Source organism: Micropterus salmoides, unplaced genomic scaffold (assembly GCF_014851395.1).
Source record: "Micropterus salmoides isolate LMB-PRFRI ecotype aquatic unplaced genomic scaffold, ASM1485139v1 Ms_hic_scaffold_16, whole genome shotgun sequence".
NCBI lineage: Eukaryota > Metazoa > Chordata > Actinopteri > Centrarchiformes > Centrarchidae > Micropterus > Micropterus salmoides.
Window position 1 is genome coordinate 4,687,768 of NW_024040707.1, and position 22,172 is coordinate 4,709,939.

Consider the following 22,172-nt stretch of genomic DNA (forward strand, 5'->3'; position numbering starts at 1 on the left):
TGGTTGGTAAATTAATGAATCATCTACACCTGCTCATCCTGGTCGGGGACTGGAGTCATTCATATACAGACAGAATTCACTCCTACAGACAATTGAGTTTCTATTTAACCTAATCTAAATGTCTTTAGACTATCAGAGAGGAAACAATCGCAGACTTGAGAAATCAGCATCCGGCTGATACCACTCATGTCTTTACCTCTATAAGTATGAGGCTGCCGTCAGCAGCCAGGTAGCTTAGCTTAGCTTAGCTTAGCGTAAAGACTGGAAACAGGTTGAAACAGCTAGCCTGTCTTTGTCCACAGGTAACAAAGTCTGCCTACCAGCACCTCTAAAGTTCACAAATGGACATGTTAGATCTCGTGTGTTTAATACGTACAAAAAAAAGTGTAAACAAGTTTAATGGAAGGTCATGTGTAGAACTATTTCTTGGTCCTGGGCAAGAAATAATTAAACACATTTTCAGCCAGTTTATGTACAGATTAAACATGAGATAGTGTTTTAATTTGTGAACTTTAGAGGTGCTGGTAGGCAGAGCCAGGCTAGCCGTTTCCAGTCTTTACGCTAAGCTAAGCTAAGCTAATCACCTCCTGGCTGTAGCTTCATTTTTGCCATACAAACATTACAGTAGTATCAATGTTCTCTAACTCTCAGCAAGAGAGCGAAAAACCCTATTTAAAAACACAGCTACCAAAAGGGAACAAGTTATTTTGGATATCATTGTGACTTGCATTAGCAAAGCTTCTCCTCTGCTTTCTGTCCTTCCTGCTGTTCACTGCACTCACTCTGCTGAGAGTGACTGAACTGTGAGAAAACTGAAATGATCTATCAGAGTAAACATAAAATCTCCTTTTGATTCAGCTAATTGCCTCATCCTAATTAGGTTGTCTTTGTTGAAACATGAAAAGGAGTACACAGTCATTTGTAAAGAGGAGTCGGCAAATGGGATTAGAAAATAAGAAGATGGAGGCAAAAGTGAGGCGAGATGCAGATGAGTAGGCAGGTGAATTAAAACATGATCAAGAAACTCAAAGAGGGCGACTACAAGTGAGCAGGAGAGGCGATAAAGAGTCTGAAACAACAAGAGGTAATTAGTAAACACAAATTACTCTGAAACCTATATACAGCTGCAGGAGATAAAGAAAGAGGAAGTCTTAAGCAGAGGAAGATGGAGCACCATGACAGCAAACCCTATTACCAAGTTCTGATGCCCCAAACCCCCCCGTTTCCCAAAATCCTCTTTGCACTGTTGGATTAGAAAATGTTTTGGTAGTGAAAGCTACAGTGCTTGAAGAAGTATAAAATTATTTACTTATGTTTATTATTCTGTTTTTGAGATGATAATTTATTCTTTAGAGTGGGCTGATAGTTGCCTCCATGATGTCTGGCGAGTGTCTCCACCAAATACCTAAATCTTTGTATTTAAGGACCTTCTTATTGGCAAGCTGTCAGATCCTAATGAAACTCCTAATTAGTGTTTTTTTTAAGGGCCCCGGAACAATTAACCACTTAAGCCCATAAATGGTAAAAACACACCGACAGTGCATAGATTTATAGACTTAATTGAGAGACTCAAGACAAATACAGAAGCACTAATGCATGTGTGTGCTCAGTCCCCTCAGTACAGTTCGGGTGGCAGCTATGACAGTGTGAAGATGGACTTGAGTGCAGAGGACCTGACCATGGGGCGTCATGGCAGCCAGGTCGCGCCAGACGATGACGATGATGACCATGACGACCACGACGACAACGACAAGATCAACGACACGGAGGGAGTCGATCCCGAGAGACTAAAGGCCTTCAATGTAAGTCAGAGACCTTCAACTGTGTCTCACACGATGTCCCCACGGGGATCAATAAGGTGTCTCGGTATATTCATAAAGAAAAAATATTGAAGAGCTGACTGTCTGTTCCTCCTTTAAAGCCTGTCAGTGTCATTGATCACACACATACTTGATGGCACAGACCCTCAAAACACACATGGAAAAAGACACACGGGACATACAATAAAGCTCCTCTTATTACAGCAGTTGAGGCAGGTAGTACAGCACTGTCCCCCCTCAGAAATGATTCTCCACTGTTTGCCACCCGTCGATACGAGCACCATGGCAAGGAGGGATGGGTGGTTGTTTCATTGCTGCTCGTTGTTTTTCAGACATTGTGTTTGCCGAACTTCTGAAGCCACCAGCTCAAGATACTCTGTATGTGTTGTCATCCGAGCTTCTCTGTTCTGGTAACTGTTTCATGCGAGTCCATACTGTGCAACTGTTGGCTTTGAGGATAGCGATTTAACAGCTGTTTCTTTTCTCATCTTATGCTGCGAAATAGGGGTTTATTTCAACCAAACCAGAGCTGGTGATTGTTGAAACAGTGGAATAACTAGCAAGGACAATTTTAATGAGTTTTATTTAGTTTCTGTCCAATGTGTTGAATTTTGATTGGAGAGGTAAGATTATTGTCTGGTGGCGAGAAAGAGCGATATAACGGCTGTTTCTGTTTAAACATAAAGGTCTATCACTATAGTGATCCTTCCCATAATGTTGTCAGGTTGCCCTTTTAGTAGACGTATGCTACTATGACAGCCGCATGTGTCCCGAAGGATTACGTTGCAGCCCATTTAGCGGCTACCAGCTGAATCGGCGTGGTAAAATTACTGTTTTTCTCAATGGAGTCCAGTCCAGCAGCAGCAAACAGCTAACAAGCTCTGATAATGGCAGACTGACAAATTTACTAACAAGCTGGTTCGGAAAGTGGAACATCTAGCAGCTACAAAGTCAGATATTTTTCTCAAGAGGCCAAACCAGAGCTAAATAGGGAGTTTATACTGCACTTAACATTCATCAGGAGGACAGAAACACAGCTCCAAATAAATGCTGGTGTTTCTGCGGATGTGTAAATAAGCAGCTGTTGGCTAACACGTCCAGCTTAACAACTGTCAGGGGTTCAAAAACAATTAATCCAGCTTTAACACACACATACACACACTTCAGAAGAGAAGCAAGGTATATAATGCTACACACACAAGACCATAAAAACCTTTGATTTACCCATCAAAACAGCTGTGTTGTTTTCCTGCAGATGTTTGTGCGTCTGTTTGTGGACGAGAACTTGGATCGGATGGTGCCTATCTCCAAACAGCCCAAGGAGAAGATCCAGGCGATCATCGAGTCCTGCAGCAGACAGTTCCCAGAATTCCAGGAACGCGCCCGCAAGCGCATCCGCACCTACCTCAAATCCTGCCGACGCATGAAGAAGAACGGCATGGAGGTACAAAGACGTTTTGCTGTTTGTTTGTCTGGTAGCCGGGTGTTTTAACCAATTTTCTGTTATTAACAAATGTCTGCAACTAACGATTATTTTCATTATCAATTGGCCATTATTTTCTCCATTAATACTTTTTTCCATGAAATGTGAAATTATAGCAGAAAACCCCCATTATAATATCCCAGAAATTAACACATCCTCACACTGGAGAAGCTGGAACCAGAGAATGGATGAATTAACCAATCATCAAAATATTTACCATTCATTTTTTTGTCAATCGACTAATCATTTTAGCTCAATATTAAAGCAACACATTTGAAAGACATGTGCATCCTTAGCGGAGATCTGACTGTGTTGTAGTTTTTATTTTTTTAAATAGTAATAATGTAAATATTAGTAATAATATCAGTAATAGTATCATTATTTGTTACAGTAGGCTGTAGTTATTTAAACGACAACATTTCTAAGCAGTAACTAGGGGTCTGTTTTTTTGTGTGTTTTTTTTAATATGACTTTCATGCAGCCTCAGACAGTTTTAAAAAATTAAATAGTTTCACTCTGAGCTGCACAGACCTGATACATGCTCTCAGAAGGCTTTTAGGCTGACAGCCGTATAATTCCCCTTTCACTCTGTAGATGTTTTAGCAGTGGCAGTCTCTCTATCTGAAGGAGATACTACACATACAGAAAATGTTCTTAAAGTGATGTTACTAAATCGAAGTAAAATCTAAATCCCACACCAGCTTTTTTCACATGGGAGCCAATTTTAATCTTGATTTTGTTTGTGTTGTGTTACTGGAACAAATGATGTGACCACCGCTTGGTGAGGCAGTGCGAGTCTTTGGTTCAGCCAACAATCCTTCTGTGCTCTGTTCTATTAGACACTCTATATACTATGGGTTGTTTGACCCAGGTCGATCAGCCGCATGTTCAAAGCCAATAATTCTCACAATGCACTGCTGGCCTTGCTTCTTTTGTCATTCAGTCAACTTCTCTGGGAACTGGAGAGCTACAAAGACATCCTTTCTTGTTACCTGATTGTTTTTATTCTTGCAGTGTGTACAGTGTCTTTGTACGTACACATGTGAACACAGCCTTTCAGTTAGTACATGTGCTCTAGTCAGTAAAATGTTCTGTACTGTTTATACTTGCTTAACTGCCTCACTTTAAAATAGAAAGGAAGGAGAACACTAAACAAAGAATCGGAGGGAATAAAGAGATTACAGGAATTTGGAGGATTTTTAAAAGACTGACAATGACTGATAAAGCCAGGTCAAAACACTAACACACTATCTCTGGATTGTTTGGGAATATGGACGGTATGGTTAAGGCCAGCATGCACCATTGTATAAAAAACAAAACAACAATGCTGTGTATTTTATAAAATTTGACTCAGTTTTACAATGTGTCCTTACAAAGTTCAAATGTTCTTAGATTTAGATATTTTCCAATAATCATCATGACTGTCTATCTGCATTTTATTGAGATGCAGAATAAAAGGTAAAATAACATGTTTAGTCTTGTGCATGCTCTCTAATTGTTGTTTTCAACATCTAAAATTCACAATAGTGTCATATTTATACATATCATTATGTAATATACATATCTTATATCTTAATATAAGAACTAATGCAACATTTCTTCATGTGCATCTGATAATACGATATCAGCACGAACCAGCAGGGTGTGTGCAGTGACACAGATAATTAATACACTGCAATCTTTACTTGTAATTAAAAAATAATGAAAGGCTTTAACAAAGACCCTCATGCTGTCAGCACGGTCAGAATTGCTTTGACTGTTCCTCACTGAGAAACTTCCAAAGAGACATGCTGTATAAGCTAGTATATTCTGTACCAGTGACCAAAGTCAAGACGCAAGTCTTACCAAACATTTTAATAAATCAATTGCATTAGTTGAGTGTGAACATGATAGTAGTAAAACAGATGAACAACAAAACAAAACTCCATAACTTCCATTACTTAAGCACTGCTATTTACATGTGCAAAAAGGAGTAGGAAGAAGTAAAACGTATGTACTCCTACCCCTTTATACCCTAAATACCATATAACTTTGGATTCAGCTATAGCAGTAACACAGAGCAGAGGCAGGGTGGGTGGATGTTAATGGACTAATGCAGGATGTAAGGTGGGAACGAGTGACTTCTGCTGGGACTTAACACAGAGATATTCTGTGGACAGGCAACAGGCTGCTTCACACTGAAGGTAAAGATGAGCCCATCATTGAAATGTCTCTGCTGCCCTCCAGTGGTGAAGCATGATGTTACACTATCATTGTAAAGGATGGCCTCTGGGATATTATAGAATACTAAAGCATAAACACGTAAGAGTTAAAAATAGAAGAAATCTAGCTCTCTGATTATCTACAGAATTTGCAAAGTATCAGTGAAGCTTAAAGGGATTATCATTTCAGATGACAGAGGACTGAAAGTAAACCTTTTTTACTGTTAATAATTAAAACAAATGAAGACAGATGTTTCTTCAGTTCTTTTCTTCTTGTAATTTTCTTCGCATACATAAAAAAATTGTGGAAATGTGTGTAGTAAAATCAAGTTAACAGGTGAGGGTCTCATAACTTGTTCAGGTCTAGTATAATTAGGGCCGTCCCCGACTAAGGATTTACATAGTCAAATCAGAAGTCCTGCCTATAGTTGACTGATAGTCGAATCATGTGTGTTTTTGTGCACCGCGATTGCGAAGGAGGGGGTGTAACACACGGTGGCTCTACTTTAATCTTGAGAAGCTGCAGAGCTGCAGTCTCTATTCATTCAACTTGCACTGTAAATTTCCAGCTAGACTGACACTTATTGCTGACCCTTTTCTCTCTCTCTCTCTCTCTCGCCTGCCATTCACTGGTCTTGTGCAGAGTTTATCGCTGCCGACAACTGCATGCACGTCACGGTTCCTCGCGGGTCTTATTTCAAGTAGCCGGCTGTTTGAAAAGGATATAATAAGCTTTGTGTGGTTCATCAGTGGTGATAAATTATCTGAAAGCCTCGTGAGGTGCGGACAGCTCGGCGCAACACCAGTGAAGCTGTGGCTCTGTCTCTTCAGCAAGTGTTCCTCTTCTGCCACCACATACTCAAGCTACACCTACACATGCGCACTGACGACCCAGGGTTAGGGTTACAATTTTGGATTTATTTACGCACTTGTTTATTTACAGCATTAAACCTTGAAATGTATATTGCAAATATTAACATATTGGGAGAAAACTCATCATGAAGGTCATAAACCACTCCCTCCAGGCTGGCCATGTTCCATCAACACTGAAAACTGCTGTCATCAGGCCACTTCTCAAAAAACCCACCCTAGACCCAGCAGTCTTTGCCAACTACAGGCCCATCTCCAACCTTCCATTACTTTCCAAGGTGCTGGAAAAAGTAGTTGCCGCACAGCTTCAGGACCATCTAAAACAAATGGTCCTGCGCCCTGGCCGCAGCGCAGAAACAGCCCTGGTCAGGGTCACAAATGACCTGCTGATTGATGACTGCAGACTCTGGCTCCCCATCTCTTCTCATCCTCCTGGACTTGACAGCAGCATTCGACACTGTGGACCACAACATCCTCCTTCATCATCTACATTCCACTATCGGTCTTTCTGACTCTGTCTATGAGTGGTTCTCATTCTACCTCACCGGGAGAACTGAGCATGTCGCCTTGAGAGAGGCTAAATCCCTGACACACGTCGTCACCTGTGATGTCCCTCAAGGCTCAGTACTCGGCCCCACCCTGCTTATCCTCAACATGCTCCCCCTTGGCCATGTCATCAGCCGGCATGGAATTTCATTTCACTGCTATGCTGATGACACTCAACTCTACCTCAGGACAAACCCAACCCCCTCTGCTGTCCTGCCATCATCCACTCTGACCACCTGCGTGGAGGAGATAAAGGTCGTGGATGAAGCAAAACTTTCTGCAGCTAAACAGCTCCAAGACTGAAGCCATCTTAGTTGGCGCTCCACACCAGGTTCGGTCATCTGACATTACCAGCATCACCTTCTCTGGCCGAAATTCCACTTTTAACATAAATGGACTCTCAGCTTACCTTTGAGGCTCACATCAAACATCTCGACCTCCTTCTTCCACCTCAGGAACATCGGCAAACTCTGTCCCACACTCACTCCTGCAGATGCGGAAAAGCTTGTCCACGCTTTTGTCTCCTCCAGGCTGGACTACTCCAATGTGCTCCTCACCGGGATGCCTGAGAAAAGCCTTCAGAAGCTGTAGTACATCCAGAACAGCGCTGCTAGGATCCTGCTAAAGGTGCGCAAACACGACCACATCTCCCCCATCCTCAGATCACTCCACTGGCTTCCTGTCTCACTCAGGATTGAGTACAAGGTCTCTCTCTTTACCCACCAGTGCACCTATGGTGAAGCCCCCTCCTACCTCAAGGAACTCCTCACCCCACAGACCTCCACACGTGCCCTCCGATCTGCCTCAGCGTATCTCCTGAAACCTCCCAGAACCAAACTCTGTACAATGGGAGATCGGCCTTTCTGCTCAGCTGCTCCCAGTATGTGGAAAGCTCTCCGACTACCTGAGGACACCAGAGAGTGTGGATGCTTTTAAATGTGGCCTGAAAACCCACCTTTTTAGGAGAGCTTTTGATTGAACTCTTGCCATTTTCCTCTGCCGTATTGTTTCTGTTTTTATTTGTCATACTCTCTATGTATTTTTATTTTTAGCACTTACCTGTTTTAACATGTAGCACTTGCTTAAATATAAAGTGCATTACAAATAAAATGTATTATTATTGAGCACCCGCATATCGCCAAAAATGGCATGATCCTTGTATCGCTGCTTCGACTGTGAGATTGACTGTAGAATCAGGCTCCACTCATCCATCAAATCTTCGACTATTCGGGGTCAGCCCTAAATTAAATCATTTAATTCCATAAAATGCTTCTGTTGTCTGCAGACCCGTCCTACTCCACCTCACCTCACCTCAGCTATGGCTGAGAACATCCTGGCGGCCGCCTGCGAGAGCGAATCACGCAACGCCGCTAAGAGGATGCGCCTTGAAACCTATCACGTAAGACTATGTTTGTGTGTGCTTAGCCTCATTTATATGTGAATCTAGAACATATATATATATATATATATATATATATATATATATATATATATATATGATATTTTGTGTTTGACTAATTAATGTACATGAACACTGAGCAGGCTGCCTTGTGTCAAATGGTTTCTGGCCTATTCAGTACAGAGCTGTGGATTTTGAATCACTGAAATACAGAAAGGAAGATCTGTCTTGTTACCTGCCTGCAGACCTGGGTTGACTGAGTTAACCATCATTTACATTTATATTTACATTTTCTCATTTGGCAGATGCTTTTATCCAAACGACTTACATTTGAGGAACAACAAACAACTAGGGAAAGAAGTAAGAGTTAACAAACTAGTTCAATCAATACAAGAGAATTGCAAGGGGATAGAAGAGGAAGAGCACAGGATGTGCTTGTTAGAGGTTAGGGTTAGTTTTCAAGAGCTTCTTGAAGTTAGAGAGGGACGTCCCTGCTCTGATGGCATGTGATAGCTTGTTCCACCATCGTGGTGTTACAGCCGAGAACAGCCGGGACTGAGATTGGTTTTGCCATCAGTAAGTTGTTGTAGGTTGCAGTAGGTTGTTTGAGGACGTACTATGTTACTAACTGTAAACACAATCCAGCCATACTGAGGTATCTATGTTATCCAGCTACTGAGCTAGTTTGGCAGCCACCTGCGGAGCTTTCGAGACACATCTGTATTTCTTTATGCAACAAAACAGAAAAAGGGTTTGTTTTTCCAGAGCAGGCAGTACTAAATTACATAGATGCTGTTCAAAGTAGTTTGAAAAACTGCAAACATATTCTTAGAAGGTCTCTTTTGAAAACAACAATATAAATCTCATTGAGATTTTTACTGTGTAAAATAAAGAATCCTCTTCAGAGAAACAGAAAACTTCTGACTGAGGAATCAGAGATGCTCTTTTTGGTAAATAATGTCCTAATTTTGAAGTATATCAGCAATGATATTCTTCTTCGTGGGCATAACTCTAGGTTCTTAGTGCCAATTGCTTTTCTTGTCCACCCAGCTTTGCAGTATAGTATTTTAAAAACAAAATCTGTTTGTTTTTCCTGTTTCCTCCTCCAGGATGAGCAGATCTCTGTGGACAAGCCGTCCGGCGGTGGAGGGGGCCTGAGGGAGCCGGCGTCCCTCGCTCACTCCGCTTACTCCCTGGCCGCATCAGCCTTCTCCTCGCAGGACACCCAGCTCTACATCAACGGAGCCGGCCTCAGCTACGGTTATCGTGGATATCCGGGCCTGAGCGCTGCCATGCAACACCCTGTTTCGCTGACAACCGGCGCTGCTGCTCAGAGCAACGGTGAGGAGGGGAGAGCAGAGGAAGGGGGTCCTTTTATAGAGATAGAGGGGAGATGGACAAGACAAAGTAGTTAAAAAGATGAGCGAATAAGAGAGGAAGCGGGCAGTCAGGATGGAGAGAGAAATGAGGCAAGAGAGCGAGTGATGAATAGGTCGGAATGAGTGGGTAATTTGGGGATGAATGAGGAGGAGATGGAGAAGGAGCAGCAGATGGGAGCCTCACTTAAATGTGGAGCTGTAGATTTAAAGTTGCAAAAAAAAAAACAGCGTGCGATTATTACAGGCTGTTCAAACTCTGATAACTTTTACAGATGTTCACTTGTCTCTTCAATGACTCTGTGTCCATCAGTTTCCGTGACTGTTTCAATACAAAATCATAGTTTTGATAGCAAGATGGTGGTGTGAGTTTGGAGCAGGGCGATCGCGCAGAACAGCGTCCATACTCCTCAAACTTACCTTGTACAAAACAAGGTCTAAATAATGTTGATTATTTGTCATAGATAACTTACATGTATTCTCAGGGTAAAACGTTTGATTGACGTTTCATTGATCAGTTTTAAGATCTTGTTGCAATAAATTCTCAATTAAAGAGTTACACGAGGCTGCAAAGCAATGTTTCCATGTCCTCTCTGGTTGAAAGTTGGAAGTCTGTTTCACTTCTGATCACACCCAGTTTCACTGATGGGTGTGGTAAGAAATTTGCTTTGTTGCACCTGTAATTACAACCAACAGTGATATTAATGGCTCCTGGAGAACACCTGTACTTTACTGCAGCAGGGTGAAAGGTTAAATCACTGGAGGTCAGCAAAAACAAGATTTCCAGGAGATGTTAAATTACTCGTTAAAAAACGATTACAACTTCAAGGTGAAGGTTATGAAGCAACAGAGAGTAGAATCCTGCAGGTCGGTAGATAGTGTCCTGGATTTATACTTGATGCTAAAGATGAACTTCAATGTCCAAGTAAATACTTACAGTAAAGGAGTAAAGGTCAGAACCGTTGATAGCACAACCACACAGATGTACCGTACGTGATCAGGCAGGATTGTGCATTAAATGTATTCCCCTTTGTGCATCTACATATTATTTTTATGAGATCTAAGTATAAATTCATAGCCATTAATATGGAGTTGGATCCCCCTTTTCAGCTATAACAGCTTCCACTCTTCCGGGAAGGCTTTTTACAAAATGTTGGAGTTTGTCTGGGGGAATTTTTGACCGTTCATCCAGAGATTCCAGAGAGAGAGCATTTGTGAGGTCAGACACTGATGTTGGATGAGAGGGCCTGGCTTGCAATGTCCATTTCTAGTTTCAGTAGGGTTGAGGTCAGGGCAAGTTCTTCCTGGCTTTGCTGGCTTAGTGCACGTGGGCATTGTCATATTAAAACAGGAGAAGGTCAAACACAAAATGTTTGAATTGTCTGAAAATGTATTTTGTAGCAAAAAGATTTCCTTTAACAAAGACAACACCAAGAAAAAACAGGCCCAACCAAAAGTATGTGGAAAGGTGTGTCCACATACTTTTGGTATACAAACATGTTTAGCTAGATCTTCGTTCAACTCGTCATTCATAGTTGTTTTGAGCCGAAGTGAACTCAGTTTAGTTTAGTTTTATTTGCACAATAATGAAAATATAAATTCAACTCAAACAGAAGGGAACCGTTTTCTCCTGTTGTTTTATCTGTAACAGCGCTCCTAGCTGCAACACTCAGACTGCAGCTCAGGTGACACACTCCAGAATGTGACAATGCAAGAAATTGATCTTGCGTAGCTCGAAGCGTCCGCGTCAGAAAGTTGTCGGAGAAAACACAAGTTGACCGAATCACAGTTCTTGTGGTCTCCATGTGAAGTCTCTGTCACCCGCAACATAGTAGTTGTAGTAGTAGTAGTTGTATTTCTGGGGAGGTGCACGTCAGCTGCAGCGGCTACATGCACAGGATCCGACGTGATGCCATTATCCCATTAACACACAACTGTAAAAGTGTTTTAAAGTGTTTTAGCTTGCTGTTGATGAAGCCTACAAAGTGCATTGCTCTTGTTACCTGGGAACTGGACATGGATTAGAGGTTGCTACAGGTGATAAAATGTTAAACAAATGCAAAGTCAAAGTGTACGTTAGAAGAAATTTCATGATTTTCTGGCAGTCTTCTGTCACTCTGATCATTCTGTCTCTCACCCTCCTCTCCCTATTGCACCTCTCCTCTTCATTCACCTTTTCTTATGTGTATCCTTTCTCACCTGCACACCTGGAGCGCGTCTGTTCTTTGTATCAATCTCCACCTAATCCCTTCCTCTCTCCCTCCATTTTTTTCATCAATCCTTCTCTCCCATCTGTATTTCTCCCCCCTCACTTTTTCTCCCTCTTCTCCACCCATCTTCAGGCCCCACAGACCTCAGCATGAAATCTCTCTCCTCTGCCAACATCAGTAACTCCTCCTCTTCTGCCTCCACCAACAACAGCCTGGGTGGGCGGGGCAGCGGGGGTGCAGGAGGGGGCGGGGCTTCGACCCAGCTCAGCCAACCGGAGATCACGGCCGTGCGTCAGCTGATAGCCGGCTACCGGGAGTCGGCCGCCTTCCTGCTTCGCTCGGCAGACGAGTTGGAGAACCTCATCCTGCAGCAGAACTGATTTTGGGGAAGAACACGCGCACACACATTTCCCATTATGTTTGTTTTTGTTTGTCCGTCTGCGTCACCTGTTTCTCCTTATCGATCGTTAAACACCAGACCTTTTGTTTTTGGTCTTCCCTCCTTAAATCGGGGGTTTGTTGGTTTCTCCTCATCTGCCTTCTCTTCGGAAACTTTGGCCACTTTTTGTTTTTGGAGAAAAAGTGGGAAACTAGGACAGCAGGCGAGGGATACTAATCCCACCCCACCATCCCCCCAAAAAGGAGCTAATTATTTGGACTCTGGAGGAATCTCTTCCTCTCCTCTCTGGAAGCACTTCACAATCAGCACTGCACTCTGAGCGAAGGAGTGTGGAGGACAGGAAGAGAGGAGAGGGAGAAAAGGGGAGCAGAGTAGCCTGGAAGAAGAGTGAAGAAGACTGCAAGAGTTGTTGATTCTGCTGCTGTGGTTTCAGAAAAAAAAGACTTGTGAAGGTGAAGTTTATGAACATGGGGAGTTTGGATTGCCCAACGCCGTGTTATGATCATAACACTTTAAAAAAATAAATAAATGATGACTCCCTGAATAAGTACTACTGAAACTGTTAAATGACAAGTGCTTTTGATTTGATTTAAGATTTAATTAGCTCCTTTTTTGGGAGTCCAGTGCGTATTTTTTTGTCTTTTTTTTTTTTTTTTCTTTTAAAATTCCTCCCAAGTGACTGATAAAGCGGTTTGAATTATCTTAAAAGATAGCACTAAATACGGGAAAGACTTTGAGTCCGGAGGGGCTAAAGGCTGGAAACTGGAAAAGAAAAAGAGAAAACTTTGGTTTAAAAAAAAGAGAGAAACTTTTTTTGTGCTCGCTTGTATATAAGCTCTCTGTGTCCTATAGCACTTTTCCCTAACCTGAAACCTCACCCTGACACCCCCCACCCCCCATCCTCCTCACCCCTTTTACCCAGGGAGCAACTTGCTACTTATGCATCCAAGACGCCATGTTGACCACCAGGAAATACCTCAGATCAGACCTGCCAATTCTATTTTCAGTTCACAGACACACACATATACAAACACACACTCTGCAAGTGAATGGTATCATTCCAACCAGAAGCCAGTTTACTTCTGTTTTACCACCTGATGTCTTCAAAGGTTTATTTTGGAGAGAGGAAAATCAAAACTATATTGCGTAAAAGACCTGTAATGTCGAAACGATGAAGCATTTCAAGAACTGATGATGTAAACTTTTCTTTCATGTGTGCAGGTTCATGTGTGTGCTGCTGTATATAATCAGTTCATCTTGAAAACTTGAGAAGAATCAGTTTTGAAGTTTGAAGTTGACCTGAGTGTCGGACTTTCTCCTGAAAGGGGAGGGAGGGTGAGTGTGTGTGTGTGTGTGTGTGTGTGCGCGGAGGGGAGTGGTTTTCTTAAAAGGAAAACGGGGTTAAATATTGATCACTGGTGGAATTTTACCTCCCGCTTCGACTTTTTACAAACGCCAACGAAACCTCAGCATCGTTTTGTTTAACAACCCTCCCCTCCTTCCCTCCCTCCGTCCCTCTCTTATTCTTCTACTTCTTTGTCTCCCCATTGGACCTACTCTCCACCTCTTCTTCGTGGACCTAAATATCCTCCTCTTCCTCCTTCCCTCCCTGGTCCGGTCCAGGTTTCAGAGGAAGAGGAGGACTGCTCTGTCTTACTGTGTTTGTCTGTTAAACTCTGATATGGCCATTATTATTGTTGTTATTATTATTACTATGATTATAATGATGAACATTCATGTTGCTGCTGCTATATAAAAACCGGACCTTCTGCCATAGACCTGAAACCTCAACAAAGCCGGGGCGTTCGCTAGCCGCTGTGCCCCGTGAAAACCTGACCGACCAACCAACCTCCGGCAACCTCGACTGCAACTCGACCACAACAAAGCAAAAACAATCCGGAGACCCACAGGAGAACTTAGTGCAAACCCTCCTACCTTCATCCACTCATGTGTCTCTTCTCTCTCTGGCTGGTTGGTTGGTGTCTTTGTTTTTTGCTTCATAGGGCTTGATTCATGTTGTGTTTTGTGACTTTCTAACTGTGAATGCTTTTAATCTCGTTTCTTTTCATTTCTTCCCATTTTTTCATCCTCTGGAGGGCGCAGGGAGGGACGTGTTAGTTAAGTCTTGCAGCTTCACCACAGTAAGTCTATATCAGGCCAACAAGTACACACCTTAGAGAATAGAGAGGATGGAAAGAAAAGAGATGGCTCTAAAGGAAAACCTATTTTTAAAAAAAAGTATATCCTCCATCTTATATTCTTATATTATACCATATGACGGTAGTTTTTGTTCTCATGCACAGCAAATATATACTTTACTGGATACCTCTGGTGTACCTGTTGTCTTATCCAGAGCCAAGCCACAGCCTCTTTGTTAAAGACATTTTGGGAAATACGCTTTCTGTACGTTCCATATAAAGCTAGAAGCTGGTTAGAATAGCTTAGCATAAAGACTGGAAACAGAAGGAAAGCCTGGCCCTCCCCCCAAAAATTTAAAATCTGTTTATCACTGAAGACTCCAGGAAGTTACGGCTCCCTGTCAAGAAATAGTCACACATAGCACATAACCCCAGTAAAACCATGACTTGATTTTTTTTTCTACCTGTGGACAGAGCTAGGCTAGCTGTTTCCCTCTGGTTCCAGACTTTATGCTAAGATAAGTTACCTGGCTCCAGCATTATCTTTACTGTACAGACATGAAAGTGAGATTCCTTCTCAACAACCTCTGTGCAAGAAAACAAAGAAGTGTATTTCTCAAAGTGTCAAACTATTTCTTTATGTTGTTGCGACACTGGTACTTTTTCTTTTTATCACCACTACTTAGTTTTGTCTCATTGTACAGTTGCTTAAAAAAGTCTTGGAGTTGTTTATTGCTGGGATTAGTTTGTTAAATCAGCATTTTTTGAAGCACATTATTCCTGGATTATTTCACCGTAGTACAGAAGAGGTTAGAAAATGAACAAAAAGACAAACGTGACTTATTATCTCCTCTCAAGGCATTGCTCTGTGTACTGTGCTTCTACTGTCGTTTCTGTTCAGTTCAACTGTTTTGGCACCGTGATTTGCTCCCTTTTTGCACACTGAGCGAAGCAACAGTCATCTGTGATTTGGAGGCTCTCTGTGTGTGTGCATGTTTCCCATGAGAGGACCCCCCCTCCCCCAACTTGCACTGCTGAAGTTACACGAGAGCGGAGGAAGTGATGTGGTGGGGTGTTTTTTGCAATGCAGTTGATAATCATGGCATCCACTGGTCTATGTTGGTGACTGGCTGCAAACATGACGGCCAGATGGTGAAATTTGTATCATACTCACTGGATGACAAGTGCTATCGGGCTAAAAAGCAGAGGGACACGTGAAAGCCATTCCTTCAAGAGGTGTGGACGCCATTCCCACCTCGTATCCATTAATACAAAAATCTCCATCCAGACTTTCACCGATTTACATTTGTGTGCAATGTCAGAACCACCGCTCATTCATGTTCCAATTAGTTTGAAATGTTGAAAATGTAAATTATTTAATTTATGGTAGATTAGATGTAGAATAGTAAACTTTTTTGTTGTTGTTTTTGTTCTTTTTCACGAAACGGGAAGCTCTGTTTAATGTGTGCTGATCGCTGAATGACACGAAAGAATTATGCAAAAAAAAAAAAAAAGTTACCCAAGTAGAAGAAAAGGAGGAGAGAAGGAAGGGAGGATGACATTATAAGAGTGAGACATGTTGGGGGACAACCCTGTGTGCTCGTGGTGTTTTCACTACGATTAAATTTAGTACAATCAATTTTTCCTCAAATTTCTCTCTATTTTAGTGTCTTTATTAATATTTCTATTAAATACTGGAGGGCAGATTAAACTTCACTTTCTTAGAGTGTATTAATTGCCTTTATACCAACATGAGACTCTGTTGATGACACCAGCATCCCGTCCTTCTGCCCTCCTGTTTGATCCTCACTGTGCTCTCAGATGCTGCCAGTGTTTTGGTTGAGTCCGCCTGGTTTTGATTGTCGGGGACATTCGGCACCTTTCTTGCCCCAGACTTACTCGATCCAAGAAAGAACTATTTAAGTTGTTTTTTTTATTTTTGCTGATCCACACTCTGCCCTGTCTGAGGGACCTGAGTCACACACAGCGAAACACCCAGTTAATATAGATTTTTGAGATGGAGGTTTCCTGCTGAACACAGCTGCACAAAAATGCATAATTTCCTCCTCATTTTGAAACAGTAATGTATCCCAGAGTGAGCCTCTGAAAACTCAGCCAGCAGTGCGGGTGCTGTGTCTGTTAGAGCAGGTGATGATGTGATCCTGGTTCCTCAGATTGAAGCAGGACAGAGTGGATTCCAGTTTTTAATCCCAAGATCCTGACTCAGACGGATTCATTCTCAACTAAGCAGACAGGGTGGACGTTTATTTCACCTCTGACTGTCAAACCTTGCCGCCGCCGCCGCTGCTGCCATTCTGAAAACCTTGACCCTCCAAAACAACCATACAGTTTATAATAAGTTACAGTATATAATGAGTTCCTGCCTTCAGGAAGGAATCAAATTGAAGGATCACAACAAAAAGAAAAGATTAGTGCCACAGCTAGAGATTTATAATAATGCAACAGCAACATTTAACACAGCTTAGCCCTTGAAGTCGAGAGACTTTATTGTGGACTGTGTTTCTTGGAGCCTAAAATTAGACTAAAAGCTGGGGAATTTCCTCATACTTGCTCCACTAATGAGATCTGATCAGTGGAAAAGAGTAGTTTTATTCACTTGCTTCCCCTGGCTTGAATATTAGGAACAGTGAAGAGGCCTCTTACTGCAGTCCATCCCCCTCTTCCTCCTCCTCCTCATGAGTTTTCTGTCAGCTAAAAACTCCTCCAAGACAAACTGCTTCTTTGAAACAACATCTGGGATTTCTTTCTTGGAATAAGTCATCTTACCAAACACGACCACTGAGATCGTCCCAAAACTACGGAAATAATTCTTAGTCAGGCTGTAGCAAAATTTTAAAATATTTGAAGTGATAATCAAGTAGTCTTCTCAGAAGAGCCAGGTGGCTGGCATTTAGGACTTTTATCTCATTGGTTCCTAAGTGTTAAAGTTCTCTGTCAACCTCAGAATAGACAGTCTCAAGGTTTTCTGCAAGTGTTTCCGAGCCCAGGTGAATTTACATCAAAGTCAGACAGCTGCAGAACAGCACCACAAAAAATAAAAATAAAAACACCAACAGCTGTATAAAAAAGGCAAATGACAATCTTTAGAAAGGTGTAATTTGCTCACTGTTTGATTTCCATTCCTTCTGTCTGTTGTATACAGTGGGACCGACTGGGAGAGTGTAATCAGAGCGCTCATACTCCAAAACTCCTCCTGTTGTTAACGTCTCCACTGGCTGAGCAAGCGGCCGACACGTTTGTCTCATTTCTATTTTTTAGTATTACATTATTATTATTGTTATTATTATCAATGTTCTGATTCTTTCTTAATATTATTTTATAGATATATTTTGTAGTGCAAGTAAAGTGGGTCTTTTTGGGGAAAAGATATTTTGTACAATATTCCAACAGCTTCACTCTGAAACCTATACTGTACATTCCAAACATGGATGTCAACGAACACCGGGATCCTGACCGGCGTCACCAGAATCTTTTAGCATTTCATTAACAGCTTCAAAATCAAACAGGCTTGTGATAAGATAAGAGGAATTCAAGCTACGTGTTGACCTTTACAGTCCGGTAACTGCACGCCTCTGTGAGTGTAATCCCTTATGGTTTATACACGAGACGTGTGTCCTCTTCTCTTTTTAAAGGTTATGTTTACACACCATAGACACAGACATGGTGCCAACATTATCATCCAGCTTTTATATAATGTAAAAAAAATAAATTAAAAAAGGATTCAGTCTTTTGAGGCTTGAGGAAGAGCTCTGAGAAAAGATCACAGCGTCTTGCTGACCTCTCAGACTTTACAGAGGAACAGACACGGTTGCTAGACCAGAGCAAATAAAACATTTCTTATTATAATTTAGTGCTATAAGTAAAAAGGAAAAAAAAGGTCTGACTACCTTGAAATCAAGTTGTTTTTACTCAAAATTACCTCCAAAATCAAACACTTTCTGTGGATTTTTGACCACAAAGACGTCAAGTTTGTTAAAAGAGAATATTTTCTGTCACAAACTACTATGTGGAGGGCAGTGACTGCAACCCCCAAGAAATGTTGACCTCACTGTAAAAAAAAAATAATAATTTATCCCCTTTATCTTTATTTATTTAAAGCTTAGTTTTATTTTCTTAAATTGATTTGCCCTACATGATGCCGTTATTTACATTTCCTATAATATACTTTTGGTGAAACCCTAACCCTTGATTGATTTAAATTTAATTAAACTTGCAGATTTAAAGATGTTGACTGTGATTAAAACATTGAACCCACTCTCATGTCTCTTAGCTTAGCATAAAGACTGGAAACAGAGGAAACAGCTTGCCTGGCTCTGTCCAAAGGTAACAAAATCTGCCTACCAGCACCTCAAAGCTCTTACATTAACACATTTCTGTGAGCTTTAGATGTACTAGCAGATTTTGTTATTATTGGACAAAGCGGCTGTTTCCCTATTTCCAGTCTTTATGCTAAGCTAAGATAAGCTGCTGGCTGTAATTACATACAAAAAGACCTAAACGCAAGGGAAGCAAATAAGCATTTTAAATACCCTTAAATTTCCACAAATAGAGGATAGGTGTGCGTTAGCTGCAGCGCTGACTGAGAGTACAGGAATTAGTCATCTTGACTCTTTAAAACCATCAGAGGCATCAGAAACTGCCTCAGTGAAGCTTTTAGATTCAAACCTGAAACCATCAGATGAGCTGTGATGCCGGTCGGGTCCCTGCGATTGATCACACACTTCTTGAACCAGTCTGGTCAGATGTATAGCTCAACACACACATATTAAAAAAATAATTAAATGAGAAAAAGTACTGGACCTTTTTTATTTTTCTATCAGTGTACAGCTACTGACAGAGTGAATAAATGGCTTCCTGAGCTGTGTTGTCTTACTGTTTTTTATTTCTGTTCCTTTTCGGTGGTGCTTTAGATTTTTCTCCTCTCTTTCTGTCTTCACCTGACTTTGTACCGGGCCCTTTGATTGTCTTGATTTCCTCCGCCGGGGCTTTGTACCTACAGTAATACCAATGTGAAACCTGTATTCTCCTCATGATTTGACTCAGTGGAAGTGTGATGTTTACATGTACAGATATTTTGCGATTCTTTCTGGTTTTTTATTTTATTGTTTTGTTTTCTGTTTCCTCTCATCTCTCTATCCTTCTCCCTCCCCCGACTCTCTTTTTCCCCATCTCATCCCTGTTGTGAGTTAATCTGACTCCTTCCTTACACACTGAAGGGAAATGGGACTGCATCTAAATACAATTATCACCATTTTCACACACAAGCCTATCACATGAGGGGGCGTGCTGACAATTTCAGTTTGTCACTTTTCTTCACCACACACCTGCTTAGATTTATTTTATTTTTTTTAGCACTGCATCCCTTTTAAAAATGCCTTGTTAGCATTCAGTTAGCATTCGCCTTTGATGTGCAAAGGTGCACGTACGTTGCATTGAGCAATGCTAACAGCTAGTTTGTGATTATCGGTTCACTGTGGAGAAAACATTTATTTTGTGCATGGTGAAGAAATGTCACATGGCTGAAATTGAAAAGTGAGGCGTCCCCGGACGAAACCGATTGTTTTGGGGGTGGGTGGGGGGAGGGGTCGAGCTGCGTGTTTGTTTGCCTGTAGTGGGGGCTGACCTTTGACCTCTCGGCTAACTCCACAGCACACAGAATCACAGTGGGGCCACAATGACCCCTCCACTGGTGTGACCAGAATCCGGTGGAGATGATTCCTCAGTGAATGAAAAGCCATTACAGACCCTGTGTGTCGGGTCTCTTAGTCTATTAGTATATTTAGCAAAACTTTAAACTGCAGATGACAAAACTCAACCTCAGGAAGAAAAAAAAAAAAGGACATCACTTTTGTAAAAACACGTCTAACTGAAGGCCCATTTCCCTCTCTCTTTGATACCATATAAATTATATCAAAAATTCTTTTATATTTATTGTGTTTATTATTATATATAACAGTGGATACCTTTTTTCCAGTACCTGTGGCTAAATATTTTGATTCTTTAGAAAAGTGTTGATAATATGTGTGAAGCAACGTAAACGATCGAGGAAAAAAAAAGAAATCTAGGGTTATTTTTTTTTGTTTGTTTGTTGACCACGTTGGAGTGGTACGGGCGTGTTTGTTTAGCCTAACAACGAGAACATATCACTCTGGTCTATGACAAAGAAACCAATGATCGAAAAACTGAGCTTTCTTTTGTGTGATGTCACTGCTAAAACTGAAATGTTTCTGGACTTTAAAAAAAATTGTGACCATTTAGTTTTGTTTTTTTGTTTTCTCCCAAGATGTACGTCACAAAGCTAAATATACTAATAAAACTGTGTGCTATCTATCATACAGAGAAATGTTTTTCTCTTATTTTCACTCACTGTCACTGCTGCTTGAGTATTTTCTTTTAGTGTTACTTTCTACTTCTACTCTACTACATTTCAGAGGGAAATATTGTACTACTTATTTATTTTACAGCTGTAGTTACTTTTCATTTTCAAGTCCCAGTGAGAGAGAATCTCTTTTACAAGGGAGACCTGGCCAAGAGAACAGCATAGTTAAGGCATTACAAGGAGAATAGTACAATTAAAATAAAATACAATACAGTACAAAGCAGACAAGAAAATACACACACAAACAGAGTGACAGAGATACATACATGTAACCAGCGTAACTTGATGGATTAAAACAGTTGCATGTAAACTAGTGACTTTGAACTTGATCTGTTACAAAACAGCAGTGTGTATGATTTTCACCAACAACGAGATATTTTCCATTTAAACTTCTCACATGGTTTCATTTAAATTAAAAGTGTTTGAGGTCCAAAGAGGTTCAATGCATCTAACATTTCACAAAAAAAGCAAAGCTAAGACAAAAGTCTGAAATAGAAACACAGATTTGTGTATCAGAACTTTGTTTTCCTTCTTTCCTCTCCCATTAATCATCTCACAACCCCTCAGATTTATCTGGTGACTCTTTGAAAGGGGCCCGACCCCTAAATTGAGAACCACTGGACTAAACAAAAGTAGTTCCACCTTTGAGCAGCTACAACAGTAAAATGCTGCTTTAACACTTGATGGTTGTGAGTTAATATTCTAATAGTTATAATATACAGTATTAGTCACAGGTTTGATGATCATGATGATCATATAGACCATGATGCATTGCTGTAGATTAAACTACCCAACAGGATACAAAGGAGATAAAACGCAACGTACACATAAATGCAGCAGCAACATTAATCCAGAAACATCCGATATGATAGTGAAACTCTGACAGTGACCATTACTTTTGATACTTTAAGTACAATTTGCTGATAATACTGTACTTATACTTAATGATTTTAAATGCAGGTCTTAACTTGTTAAGTATTTTTAACATTGTTGTATTGTTACTTTTACTTATAGCACATAATACTTCCTTCACTGTCAAACTGGGTTTTAGTGGCAAGAGTTAAAAGCTTTCTCGTTCTTATTCCTCCCTCCTTTTTCACTCTTTTACTGCAGTATTGTGTTCTTTTGCCTTTTAACTTTGTGAACTGAAACTGAGACGTTGTTCATTAGACTTCTCTGATGTAACTAGCTCACAGAGTCAATACGTAGCAGCCTTTCACAAACTTAAAGCTCCGGTTCCAAATGAAAGATTAAGAGAGCTCAAACTGAAAAGCTTTCATGTTGGATTTGAACCCGTTTTAGTCTTAAAACGTTCATGCTCTTATCACA

General features: G+C 41.0%; 1 protein-coding gene across 1 annotated transcript in view; it reads left to right on the forward strand.

Moving 5' to 3' along the window:
- LOC119905035 (nucleolar protein 4-like) overlaps positions 1-20,803 on the forward strand; it is a 161,792-nt gene extending 140,989 nt beyond the window's left edge. The window contains exons 7-11 of the mRNA XM_038721718.1: positions 1,611-1,802; positions 3,076-3,264; positions 8,206-8,319; positions 9,429-9,660; positions 12,038-20,803. Of these exons, the coding sequence (XP_038577646.1) occupies positions 1,611-1,802; positions 3,076-3,264; positions 8,206-8,319; positions 9,429-9,660; positions 12,038-12,285 (975 nt within the window). The 3' untranslated portion in view covers positions 12,286-20,803. The remainder of the gene's footprint in view (positions 1-1,610; positions 1,803-3,075; positions 3,265-8,205; positions 8,320-9,428; positions 9,661-12,037) is intronic.
- The last annotated feature ends 1,369 nt before the right edge of the window (positions 20,804-22,172 follow it).